The sequence below is a fragment of the Littorina saxatilis genome, linkage group LG3, assembly GCF_037325665.1.
Source record: "Littorina saxatilis isolate snail1 linkage group LG3, US_GU_Lsax_2.0, whole genome shotgun sequence".
Lineage (NCBI taxonomy): Eukaryota > Metazoa > Mollusca > Gastropoda > Littorinimorpha > Littorinidae > Littorina > Littorina saxatilis.
Window position 1 is genome coordinate 54,286,206 of NC_090247.1, and position 14,181 is coordinate 54,300,386.

General features: G+C 39.7%; 2 protein-coding genes across 2 annotated transcripts; one reads left to right on the forward strand and one right to left on the reverse strand.

Moving 5' to 3' along the window:
* Positions 1-3,448: 3,448 nt before the first annotated feature.
* On the reverse strand, positions 3,449-8,466 carry LOC138962678 (uncharacterized). Its single transcript, XM_070334596.1, has 5 exons — positions 8,188-8,466; positions 6,437-6,655; positions 5,991-6,169; positions 5,073-5,399; positions 3,449-4,647 (listed from the first exon to the last, which is right to left on the reverse strand). Exons 1-5 carry the CDS (start codon positions 8,189-8,191, stop codon positions 4,276-4,278), a joined length of 1,101 nt encoding a protein of 366 aa, XP_070190697.1. The 5' UTR covers positions 8,192-8,466; the 3' UTR covers positions 3,449-4,275.
* Positions 8,401-14,143, forward strand: LOC138962682 (protein DGCR6L-like). Its single transcript, XM_070334600.1, has 4 exons — positions 8,401-8,626; positions 11,149-11,309; positions 12,042-12,148; positions 12,478-14,143. Exons 1-4 carry the CDS (start codon positions 8,538-8,540, stop codon positions 12,667-12,669), a joined length of 549 nt encoding a protein of 182 aa, XP_070190701.1. The 5' UTR covers positions 8,401-8,537; the 3' UTR covers positions 12,670-14,143.
* The last annotated feature ends 38 nt before the right edge of the window (positions 14,144-14,181 follow it).

The window sequence follows — 14,181 nt, forward strand, 5'->3', positions numbered from 1 at the left end:
TATTTGGATTAAAAACAAGCTCTGAAAATTAAAAATATAAAAATTATGATCAAAATTAAATTTCCGAAATCGATTTAAAAACAATTTCATCTTATTCCTTGTCGGTGCCTGATTCCAAAAACATATAGATAGGATATGTTTGGATTACAAACACGCTCAGAAAGTTAAAACGAAGAGAGGTACAGAAAAGCGTGCTATGCAGCACAGCGAAACCACTACCGCGCTGAACAGACTCGTCAGTTTCACTCCGTTATGCACAAGCGGTGGACTACGGTCATTGTGAAAAAATGCAGTGCGTTCAGTTTCATTCTGTGAGTTCCACAGCTTGACTAAATGTAGTAATTTTGCCTTACGCGACTTGTTATTTTTAAGAACTGCGCGGGCGCCGAATGATATGACACGCCTCTCAGCGCAATCAGTTAAGGGAGGGGAGAGGCCAGATCAACATCAACTTTCGAGTCAGGAGGTCTCTGATAACAATTACAGTCTAACAATGCCGCGGGCCTCTGACAGCTACGCCATGTAGTCTTGTGGTGCGTAGATCTCCCCGACTTAATTTCTCTTGTTCATGCGAGTAGTTTCCCTTTGTACACTAGCAAAAATGGCTGCAAAACAAACAAGTCGCGTAAGGCGAAATAACAACATTTAGTCAAGCTGTCGAACTCACAGAATGAAACTGAACGCACTGCATTTTTTTTCACAATGACCGTAGTCCGCCGCTCGTACAAAAGACAGTGAAATTAACGAGCCTGTTTAGCGCGGTAGTGGTTGGGCTGTGCTGCAAAGCACGCTTTTCTGTACCTCTCTTCGCTTTAACTTTCTGAGCGTGTTTTTAATCCAAACATATCCTATCTATATGTTTTTGGAATCAGGAACCGACAAGGAATAAGATGAAAGTGTTTTTAAATCGATTTCGGAAATTTAATTTTAATCATAATTTTTTTATTTGTTTATTTTTAGAGTTTGTTTTTAATCCAAATATAACATATTTATATGTTTTTGGAATCAGAAAATGATGAAGACTAAGATAAACGTAAATTTGGATCATTTTATTAAAAATAATTTTAATTACAATTTTCGAATTTTTAATGACCAAAGTCATAAATTAATTTTTAAGCCTCCAAGCTGAAATGCAATACCAATGTCCGGCCTTCGTCGAAAATTGCTTGACCAAAATTTCAATCAATTTGATTGAAAAATGAGGGTGTGACAGTGCCGCCTCAACTTTTACAAAAAGCCGGATATGACGTCATCAAAGACATTTATCAAAAAAATGAAAAAACGTCCGGGTATATCATAACCAGGAACTCTCATGTCAAATTTCATAAAGATCGGTCCAGTAGTTCACTCTGAATCGCTCTACACACACACAAGCACACACACACACACACACACACACCACGACCCTCGTCTCGATTCCCCCTCTATGTTAAAACATTTAGGCAAAACTTGACTAAATGTAAAAAGGGTGAGTCTGACAATTAAAAGAAAAATCGAGCTTATTCAGAAGCTGGAAACTGGCTGCAAAAAAAGAAAGGAAGTAGCTGAGGAATATGGAATGTGTGTAAGGGAGGGGGGTGTGCGTGAGTGTGTCCGTGTGTGTGTGTGTGTGTGTGCAGAAAAAAGCAAGGAGGCTCGAAGAACAACAGCCAACAGGTGAAAGAATAATGGGAATATATCTCACATCAAACGCAATGTGTGGACACGGAAATAAGAACGTATAGTGACAAAAAGTTCGGTTATATTGAATTTCTGAAGGAACAAGGAGGGAAATTCAATATAACCGATAATTGCCTATATTGAAGTTCCGGCTATATTGAAGGTCTTCCCGGGTCCCGTGCCACTTCAATATAGCCGGGTTTCACTGTACATGGTTCTCAACATGGTGGAAATAAAGCCCACTGACACACAATCACAGAAATGTGTGCACACACCCAGATACACTGATTTCATGTGCCAGGCACACCAAAGGTAGCTTCATTTTAATACATCAGCTTACCAGATGCTCTGTTTTGGTCATTCAATACATGTATAGTAAGAAAGATAGCACATTTCTTACTTGATTTGATCAAGGTGTGCAACACTTTATAACCATCAACAACAATGAAGGGATTGATGAAATGCCCCCTTTAGACCTAAAACAGTGTTTATTTATACACACATGTATAACATGGCACTGTTTCGAATCAAAACTGAATTTTGCCAAATGACTAGAAATTGAGTGGGTTTTTTTCCTGTTATGGTAGACTCCAACCCAAAGCAATATATTAGCTACATCTTCTTTCTTTGCTGCAAATGTACTTTCAAAATCATGTAGATCTATTCTTTCTGATTGCTGATTGTTTGCCTCCTGTCTATGAGTACAATGTATGAATAAGCAGAACACGGCATGCAACACACCAATGGGTTAAAAATGAAGTTATTGTTGGTGTGTCAGGTACCTGTGCAATCACCCTCTCTTTCTCTTTGTTTTGCTCAGATTATTGTACATATATACGGACTACCACCAGTGTCATCCTAAAATTTTATGCATACCTGTCATTAAAAAAATAAAAGTGAAAATAAAAAGAAGAGCAAACGCTCGATCGAGTCACTTTCGCAGTTCTGAATATTATATGAGGCATCAGATGGACAGGAAGAAATTGCTATTCACAACACAATACAGATGTAAATAATTTGATGTAAAGAATAATCCTATAAAGTTTGAATCAAATCCGATGAATAGTTTCAGAGATATGATATTTCAATTTTTTTCCTTCAAGACATACCTGTGACCTTGAAAAAGGTCAAAGGTCACCAAAGCAGACGTCAAAGTGTAGAGGTCACTGGGAGTCACGTTCACATAAAATTTGAGCCCGGTCACTTTTATAGTTTCCGAGAAAAGCCCAACGTTAAGTTGTGTGTTGCCGAACAGAAAAGGCTAGTTATCTCCCTTGTTTTTCTGATAACGTTCGTAAAAGGCTACAGATGTAAATACTTTGATGTAAAGAATAATCCTACAAAGTTTCAATCACATCCGATGAACTTTGTCAAAGATATAAAATGTCTAATTTTTCCTTTGACGCTGACCTGTGACCTTGAAAAAGGTCAAAGGTCAACGAAACCATCGTTAAAGTGTAGAGGTCATTGGAGGTCACGACTAAACAAAATATGAGCCGGATCGCTTTGATAGTTTCCGAGAAAAGTCCAACGTTAAGGTGGTGTCTACGGACGGCCGGCCGGACGGCCGGGCGGCCGGCCGGACGACCGGCCGGACAGACTAACACTGACCAATTACATAGAGTCACTTTTTCTCAAGTGACTCAAAAAGAATAAACAAGAAGGGCAAAGCCCATACGACTCACATGCTTTACACATTTTTCCTACCAAAATACATGTGACCTTGACCCAAGGTCAAGGTCATCCAAGGTCATGCAACACAAAGCTGTTAATTCAAGACATAGGAAGTACAATGGTGCTTATTGGCTCTTTCTACCATGAGATATGGTCACTTTTAGTGGTTCACTACCTTATTTTGGTCACATTTTATAAGGGTCAAAGTGACCTTGACCTTGATCATATGTGACCAAATGTGTCTCATGATGAAAACATAACATGTGCCCCACATAATTTTTAAGTTTGAAACAGTTATCTTCCATAGTTCAGGGTCAAGGTCACTTCAAAATATGTATACAATCCAACTTTGAAGAGCTCCTGTGACCTTGACCTTGAAGCAAGGTAAACCAAACTGGTATCAAAAGATGGGGCTTACTTTGCCCTATATATCATATATAGGTGAGGTATTGAATCTCAAAAACTTCAGAGAAAATGGGAAAAATGGGAAAAATAGCTGTTTTTTAGGCAACATTTATGGCCCCTGCGACCTTGACCTTGAAGCTAGGTCAAGATGCTATGTATGTTTTTTGGGGCCTTGTCATCATACACCATCTTGCCAAATTTGGTACTGATAGACTGAATAGTGTCCAAGAAATATCCAACGTTAAAGTTTTCCGGACGGACGGACGTCCGGACGGACGTCCGGACGGACGGACGGACGGACGACTCGGGTGAGTACATAGACTCACTTTTGCTTCGCATGTGAGTCAAAAACAACACCAACATTTACAACTTCTCACTGGTTTGTGGTGTAAATTTCATGCAATGGAGATTTTTGTTCAAAACTGTACGGCGGAATAAAGGGCCTCCAACAGTACTTGTAGCAAAATTTGCTTTCCACAAGATTTGAAAATACACAGCAAGATCAAGTTCATGACCAAAGATCCTATTCGGATTCTGCTAGTACAGTACTTCTGTTTTTGCACACAGCTCCATCACAGAAGTCAACCTCAAAATTGCACCAGCCACAAGAGGAAATCGGCACATCAAGTTTGAATCCAGGAGGCCTTCCATTTCAACTTGCAGTTCTCGAAGCGACTCAGAATGTAGCTCACCGACTTTGAGGCTTGAGACTCCTTGCTGAATACAGTCCAAAGCAATGACTAAGCACTCGTAAAAGCTAGGGTTTGTTGTGCTCTTGTCATTCACTATGTGGCAGAGATTCTGAGCATGGACGGCTAGGGACTGAAGCAGGGAATATTTTTCCAGTGCTCTCATGTTTGTCGTCAGGTGGAGTAACATTTTGTGAAGCAGTTGTCTCCTTGGAACACACTGAAACATTAAGTAAACACAATAGAACACACTGAAACATTAAACACAATGGAATGCACTGAAACATCAAGTAAACACAAAGGATGGAAGGTGGAAGTAAGGTGAAGGATAGGTGTTCAGCATTTAGACTTGTGTGCCTGCGCCAAAGAAAATATTTTTGTTAATAAAACGTCTTTTATGCCTTAAAAAACATGCACTGTATTCCTGGCCCTAACATCTTTTGAATGAAGCTTTGGAACACCCACTATCACGGTGTGGTTTACTGTCCTACATGCTCATAACCAAACCACACACACTCATGCAGGTACATGTGTGCTCACGCCACACACACACAAAACACACAACACTGCAATGGCTTGCCTGCATCCCTTTTTGTTGTTTCAAGAATGTTTCCAACATAGGAAAAATGCAATCTAAATCCTCACCTGGATAATATCATCCTCTCCAGGCTCAAAAAGACGCTGAAGCAAACAGTCAACCAGGCCACCCAGCTCTTTTAAAAGTTGCGGCCGTAAACATGCACCATCCACACCGTCTGTCCAATCAGAGTTTAGCAGCAAAATAAGTCCGTCCAATCCCTGGATGACACAGTTTGTGGACACTTCAGCATGGCCTTGTGATATAACTATTTTCAGGTGTCTTACACAGGTTGGAACTGTTTCGGCCAGTAAGGACTCAAGGTTGGTTTGACTGTGCAAGGTAGAAGCTCTAGTACCAGCCTCTTCTGGGTTGTCTGCCTTGCTTGATTCTGTCTGTCATTTCAATAGACAATCCATCAGTGCTCTCTCTCTCTCTATCTCTATCTCTCTCTCTCACACTCACACACACACAAACACACACACACACAAACTGTGTGATAGCTTTTGCAGAACTAGATATCAAGCATGGTGTCAAATTTCAAAATGTCTGGCCCAAAAAAAATATCAAAAGCAATTACAGAAATCTAAGTAGTGAACAACCTGGACCATGCATACTGTTCCAATGAACTTTGATGCATGCCTTTCCCAGATAGATTTGTTATTTGCATAACAATATTAAAAAAAAAAAGTATTTCGCAGCTGACTGTATAGAAACTGAGCCCATATGTTTTTAGTTTTTACCACATATGTTCAAATAGAATAAAACCATCATCTGATTAATATTCTGCACTTTCTCCCTTTGTTTTCCAATTTTGGCACAACTTTGTTTTTATGCATTGTGTTTATCCAAAGTGTTCTGGACTGGAGACAAAAAAGCACAATCGCATGCATTGCTTCATTTAATTCCTGATCTTTTCATGATTAACCAACAATGAAAAAGCTACTAGATGAATGATACATCGTCCTGAAGATTTGGTAGTTTACCTGAACCCGAACAGCTCTTGCCAGGTTGACAACACTGTGGATAAAATGATAGCTGGAAGTGAGGGCCTGCTGGCTGTTGACCACAGGCACAGCGGGGCCAGCGACACTGGTGTCAGTGCCAGGTGTTGATGACGGAGGAGACACTGGACAGATGACATCAGCTGTCTCTGCCGGAACACCTGTGTGTGAGAAGAAAGTGCATACTGTATATTTGGCCTAAAAGGTGTGTCTATTTCACTCCAATCTGACCAGACTGTTAACGCTAATAATGTATTTTCTGTTACTGAATTATGCTTTGTAGCCGGTTAACAGGGAACTATTGCTGTGAAAGTAGGAAAGCACTGCACACACACACACACACACACACACACACACACACACACACACACACACACACACACACACATGCGCGCACACACGCATGCACACACACACATAGCACTCACTGTACTCATCTTGCCGTTGCCGTATTGAGCAAATAATCTGCTGCTGTTGTAAATGTACCAATGCATCCTTGGCCTGAAGATAGCATGTTCTCCATTTTGTTTGTGCTTTCAAGTACTCAGCACATAGCTGTTGAGTGTATTCACGGACATCTACTCCAGCTGGCCTACTGCGGAGTACAGCAATCGCTGCAGCTATCTTCAGCTGATGCACAGCTACATCTGCAGCAAAGAGAATAGCCAAGATTAGGCCAAAACAAAAAATGTCAATGTTTCAGATTCCCCAACAGACCCTACTTTTCTCTTCCAATCCGAGAATTTGTGTTTACCCTTAAAAATTAAAAATTTAAATTAAAAAAACTCGATTTGTCTGACTGTGCAAGAAAAGTTACTCCGTCATTCAGGGGACATAGCTCGCACAATTTCCAGCCAATTATAAGCCACATGCACCTGTGTACATGAAGAAAAAAACCCTGCATATAAAACACCCCAAAAGAGGGAACCAACCCTTATTATTTTTGCCTTGTCATCGGACAAAAACATATATTATTGTTTTTGGTGTTATCAATCCAAAAACGACACATACCCAGGCAGACTTAAAACAGATAAAACCCTTAATTGCCCTTTGATGGCTATACATTTTCGTTGAGAGTGCAAATTTAATTGGCATTCACAAGAATAAAAATATTCTTTCATTATTTTAGATACAGTCACGGGTTGAGAGTGGAGATTTTTCCGATCTCTCAGGTCAACTTATGTGCAGACCTGCTAGTGACTTAACCCCGTTCGTGTGTACACGCAAGCACAAGACCAAGTGCGCACGGAAAAGACCATGAAATCCATGTCAGAGTTCGGTGGGTTATAGAAACACGAAAATACCCAGCATGCCTCCCCCGAAATCGGCGTATGCTGCCTGAATGGCGGGGTAAAAACGGTCATACACGTACAAATCCACTCGTGCTAAAAGCATGAGTGAACATGGGAGTCTAAGCCCATGAACGAAGAAGAAGAAGAAGATACAGTCACAACTGATTAAAGTAGTTGTACATATATATATATATATATGAATTATTTTTCCCCCCCATCTTCAACTGTTCCTACAGCCTAGACACATGCCTTGTTTTTTCTTTTCTTTTTTTACTTGGTGTGATTTTCCTTCTTTTTGTCTTTTAGTGTGTTGGGGCGAAGGCAGCTAGGTTTGCTTATTTTTTGGTTTTTTGTTTAACCGTTACCGTTTTGGGTTTATCTTTGGTGAAAGTATCTTTTTTGTCACACTCTTGGTATCGTCTTCATCTGTTTGTTTTCTTTTGTTTTGTTTTTTTCCATTCCCTGCACAGTTTTGAAGTTTGAACGTTTTCCTGCGATTTCTGGCTTGAAATATACTAAAGCTTAGGCCTAAAAAAAATTAGGTGTGGTTACGGTAACCCGACCTACCCTATTTTTTGGGGCCGACCCTATAACTTTTTATTACATTTGTCAGAAAAACACACAAAAAAACCCAAGTAAACGAGTGCAGAAAACGCAATGAAAGCGAAAGCGCCCGAGTCGCACACTTATTTCCCTGTCAAGTAGGTTTAATTTGTACACACTAGAAAAAAAAGTTTAAAAAAAAAAGTGATTGCCTACCTTCCTACCCTATTTTTTTGTGGCTATGTTACCGTAACCACACCTATTTTTTTTTGTGCCTTATTAGTTATTATGGTGGTTGAATAAAAAAAAATCAATCAAACTTAAGCGCTGTATTCTTGCCATACCCATGAACTGCTCTGAGACCTTGTCTCCATTCAGGCCGATACTTATTAGAACTGAAAATTGAATCTGAAGTTACACTCCTCGTTGAGTTCATGCGGACTGAGCAGACGACTCTCGGGGAATAGTACAAAGTGTTTGATTGGTCAGCTTATTTTTCAATCATATTTTTGATTCGCTATGTTGCTCGTTCAAGGGAGGTTACTCCATATGTTCAACATGGCGTCGAGTCGATCTTCATTTGCGTGATTGTGTGAAACAATGTATCAAAAATGTGGTGTGGAGGTTCACAGTTGTTCTGTTTGGGAAACCACTGAAAGCACGTTTTAAGCTTAATGTCTGAGAGAGCAAAACAATGTCAGAAACCGGTGAGAAAGAGGAAAGGCAACAACAGCATTACAAACTGCTGCGTGAGCTGCAGAACATGGCAAGGGACATACCACCGTACGAATGAGTTTATTTGTTTCAGCCAATTTTTTCTTTCTGAAATTGTTTTTGTTCAAATAATGTCCCTCCCCCCCCCCCCCCACCATTTATTTATTTTTGCTAAAACATATTCTTTAGTTATTAAAAATGTTTTTGTTTTTATATTTAGTCAAGTTTTGACTAAATTAAATATTTTAAAGGCAGAGTAAGCCTCCCGTAAACCATCACAGATACGGTCAGGCTTTTACACACAGTACAAACACCATTTCATTTAAACACTCACCAATTGAGAACATCCTAGGTGCCCTCCGTAAAGAGCGAGCAATTTTCAAAGAATTTATTTTTGCGTGGTTTATCTTACCCCTGAGCCATCGTGAACCCGTGTGATCCAGTTTTCCCTTTTCACAATGCAGTCGTCATAGTTAGTCATTTGAATGCGACTCGACGTGAGCTTATCTACAATAGCACGTTTTTTTTTATGCACGAAACAACGGCTGTGGTTCACAAGAACTCTAGCGATGGCTTTTGACTGTTGAGAGGAACGGCGATTTGCACTGATAAACCGGCCGTCGTCTGCTACGACCCTTGCGTGACCCTGCTTCCGGGCTTTTCTTTTTTTAAACTTTCACAACTTCGAATTGTTCTGATCTTGTCTTGATGAAAAACGAATTCTTTTATGATTAAAGAATGTTTGTGTAACAAGCTGTCAATTTATTATTTAGATTTTAAAAGTTAGGTCTAGCGCAAAAACGAGGCGCCGTTGTTGTTAACGGAACAAGTCTACGAAAATAAATTCTTTGAAAATGTATCACGCTCGACAGAATGTTCCCGTTCGGTGAGCGTTCAAATGGAAGTATGCTTGTACTGTATTTAGACGCTCGGGGAGCTCTGTGATGGTTTACGGGAGGCTTACTGTGCCTTTAACATCGAGGGGGAATCGAAATGAGGGTCGTGGTGTATGTGTGTGTGTATGTGTGTGTGTATGTGTGTGTGTGTGTGTGTGTGTGTGTGTGCGTGTAGAGCGATTCAGACCAAACTACTGGACCGATCTTTATGAAATTTGACATGAGAGTTCCTGGGATTGATATCCCCATACGTTTTTTTCATTTTTTGGATAAATGTCTTTGATGACGTCATATCCGGCTTTTCGTGAAAGTTGAGGCGGCACTGTCACGCCCTCATTTTTCAACCAAATTGGTTCAAATTTTGGTCAAGTAATCTTCGACGAAGCCCGGGGTTCGGTATTGCATTTCAGCTTGGTGGCTTAAAAATTAATTAATGACTTTGGTCATTAAAAATCGGAAAATTGTAAAAAAAAATAAAAATTTATAAAACGATCCAAATTTACGTTTATCTTATTCTCCATCATTTGCTGATTCCAAAAACATATAAATATGTTATATTCGGATTAAAAACAAGCTCTGAAAATTAAATATATAAAAATTATTATCAAAATTAAATTGTCCAAATCAATTTAAAAACACTTTCATCTTATTCCTTGTCGGTTCCTGATTCCAAAAACATATAGATGTGATATGTTTGGATTAAAAACACGCTCAGAAAGTTAAAACAAAGAGAGGTACAGAAAAGCGTGCTATCCTTCTTAGCGCAACTACTACCCCGCTCTTCTTGTCAATTTCACTGCCTTTGCCGTGAGCGGTGGACTGACGATGCTACGAGTATACGGTCTTGCTGAAAAATGGCAGCTACTTGACTAAATATTGTATTTTCGCCTTACGCGACTTGTTTATAATTGTTTTACTCGTTATAATTTTTTAATCACTGATAAGTTGATGTCTGCTTTGTTTTCTGTGTGTGATATTATTGAACACATTTTATTACAAATATTAGATGTTGGGTGCTGTTTTGTTTTTTATTCAGCCTCTTCTGTTTTACTTGTTAATGTAACTTGTACTTGGTAACGCACTTGCGCTCGGAATCGAGAGGTTGCGTGTTCGACCCTGGGTCGGGCCGCTATTTTCTCCCCCCTTTCCTAACCTAGATGGTGGGTTCAAGTGCTAGTCTTTCGGATGAGACGAAAAACCGAGGTCCCTTCGTGTACACTATATTGGGGTGTGCACGTTAAAGATCCCACGATTGACAAAAGGGTCTTTCCTGGCAAAATTGTATAGGCATAGATAAAAATGTCCATCAAATACCCGTGTGACTTGGAATAAAGGCCGCGAAAGGTGAACATTCGCCTAACAGGCTTGAGGTTTGCTGGTCGATGTGAATGCGTGATATATTGTGTAAAAAATTCCATCTCACACGGCATAAAGCGCTTTGAACTTCGGATAAGGCGCTATATAAATAAAGAGAATAATAATAATCATGTCAATTATCATATCAGATGTAGTAGAGATTTGACAACACCACCCGTACCCCATATTCCAGAATGTTAATCATAGGGAAGTGACTGTTTGGCAAATTTTGCATTCAGATGATATACAGCTATCAGCTAGATCTGCATACTACAGACACACACACACCATTTTTATGTTGAAAAACATTTACCCCTTGTTTTTTTTATGTAATTGCAGAAAGTATCAGCAGCGCATGCCCTACAACTTGTTGTCAGCGCTTGCTAATTCTCTACTCGATGGAACAGTCTTTGACATTGTGCTGTCACTGAAAGAAGTGCAATACCTCGAGGAAAAAGCTCTCTGTACCCAGCGCCTGCGTTTTGTTAATGAACATCGTGGTACAGTATTTTATTTTTTATTTTGAACTCATACTGCCTGGCTGCTTTTTATGTGGAACTAATAGTAATACATTGTTCAAGTATTCTTGTTAAAGGGATATTAGCCATTGAGGATGTACAGCTGTCTGATACAATTTTTTCACTTTCTACGTGATACAATTTACAAATTGGTGCAACAATTTTGACTGAAACTGTTACAACATAGATTAGAAGAACTAATGGCTCAGAATCGACTCTTGTCTAAACTCTAAGGCAATTTTCTCTAATCACAGTCAGTTTGTGGCATTAACAAGAGAAAGGACAACTTTTAAATGATGACACCAGACTTCTTGAGTCTACTTAGCAAGACGAAGGAAGAGTTATGACAAATGTGTGCGACCAGTGTAACTGAGCTTGAGGACTTCAGAATGAACGCTGAAAAGAAGCAAACCATACATAATATAATCATAGTAGCCAAACAGGTTTTAGATTCTCTGGCCCACTACTAGGAAAGAAGAGGGGGGTGGGGGGATAAGTTGATAACAGTACAGTTTACACATTTACAACAGCCATGTCCGAGAAACAAAGGGACGTGAGCATTCTAAATGTGTACGGAATGTGCAACAAGAGTAAGTGAGAGTTAAGAAGAACAAATCTCCTCGCACATGCGACAATAACAAGCATTAAAATGAACAAGTGACTTTTAGACACGTCTCTAAGTTGATTTAACCTATTGTATTGTTTTGTGTTCAGCCCAGCGACATGAAATGGAGAAAAAACACAAGGAGCTCCGTGTGGAAAACATGAACAGACCTCACAACATGCCTCTTGTGGAAGCTCAGATCAAAAGAGAAATGGAGGTTGGTATTGCATCTGGATAGTGGATAAAAGGGTTGGGGTTAGTGTGCAGTATGTGCAAGAGATAGTGTCTGTGTCTCTCTCTCTCTGACCAGGTCTAGTCGCGCAAGGAGAGCGCTGGTTTGTAGAACGTGCTGTAGAGTCTGTTCTTCTACGCCACAGTCATACAAGATTGTAGGTGCAATGTCTATTCTTTTGAGGTGGACCTTCAGACCGCAGTGTCCTGTGCGAAGGCGGAAGACAAGTCATTTCATCGCAGGTAACACCGTGTCTTTCACCTTCACCGCCTGTATATCTGTTTAAACAACTAACCCATGGCTATATGTTTCAGACGCTAAAGAAGCGATGTGACGAGGAGCTGCGTCGCAGAGACCTTCGCATCATGCAGGATCTGGACAGGAAGGTGATGGACCAGCAGGGGTTGCTGGAGAAAGCTGGTGTGCCAGGATTCTTCGTCACTAACAACCGCCAGGAGATACAGGTGCAGATCTACCTGCTGGGCTTTATATGCAGGCTAGCCTAGTCCTATGGAGTACAAAGGGAAGTGGGCGTGAATTGGACGCAACACACGGTACCTGCAATGCGAGGCATGGATTTCATTTGGTTTTGGCAGTCCGTGAAACACTTTAAAAACATTGCCGCCATTTTGGCAGGATTGCCAGACTTTTTCACACCGATGCCAAAGACTGCTGAAAACTTCTCCAGTTTACTTAAACCTTTATGGCCTTTTCAATTCAGCAAATTGACTCAAGAAAGTGAAACTAAATCTGTGACAGGGCATCCGTGGGACCAACATTTAATGCAGATGTTCTCTCATGGTGGATGTTCTTTGGTTGAAGAAAGTACTGACACAGACCAATGAACAATTAAGTGCCCTTGATAAAGAGACAGTCTTCTTCCGCATCGCCATGCTAAACTGTCAACTTTGTTGATGAGATGAAGTCTGCAATTCACCGCAGGAATATTCTAGACAAATCCCAGATGAAAGATTCCAGCGTAACAGTACAGATATTTTGCATAGCAAGTCTGGTGCCTTGCTGCAAAGGTGGTTGTATTGGGACTGATATCAAAGAACTAAATCCCCACAAAATATTATCGAAACTTCCAGAAATAGCACAGCTACAGCACTGTTCTGTGGGTGAGAATGTAGCTTTGTGGATAGTGCTGCTGGCTTGTAAACCAGTTCAGTGCTAGCTTGTGGACTCTGTAGGTGTAACCAAAATCAGAAGCGGGAATATGTCATAGTAAATAGGCAGCAAAAGCCAACGTAGACTGGAATATGTATGATACACGCGGAGAACAGTTGTGATATTTAAGGAAAGTATTTGTACATGGATTGACAAGTTTGATTTACTGACTTCAAGGTGATGTTCTGCATTTGAATCAACTCACTAAAGTCAGCAAGGTGGTGAAAAAACCCATCAGGCACAAATAAAGTAACTAGTGTTGATATACTGTAATCCTTTTTGAGGTTTATGTCAGGATGTAATATGCTCATTAGTATTTACACAAAATGATATTAAGGCAGAGGTGGCACAAACTTTTTTTTCCTCCTTTTTTCTTCTTCTCAAAACCATGTTTTGGATTGTGAGCGTAATGAGGTACACCACAGAATCATTGTGGGATACTAATATTGTCATCCTCTTCCTTGCAATGAAGTGATCATTTTCAAAGGGATTTATAATATTTGACATCACTGTGAAAACTTTGAATGCCGATTCTTGGAAATCGTTTTTGAGTACCAGTGCCATCTCAGGCAAATATTCATCTCCTGAACTAATTGGAAACTGAGCTGAACATTAGGAATAAATTTATGTTATGATTATTTTTATTTATTTATTTATTTAAACATATTAGTTTACTGATAAAGTTTGTTGATTTAAAAATGTACACATTTGACTGAGAAAAGAAAAGACCTATGAAGGTTTGCTCCAACTCCAAGCCATACACAAAAAATTTTTTAACAAATTAAAAAAGGCAAAAAATAATTATAGTAGCAAACCTGCATGCAACTGAGGTTAAAAAAAATATATAA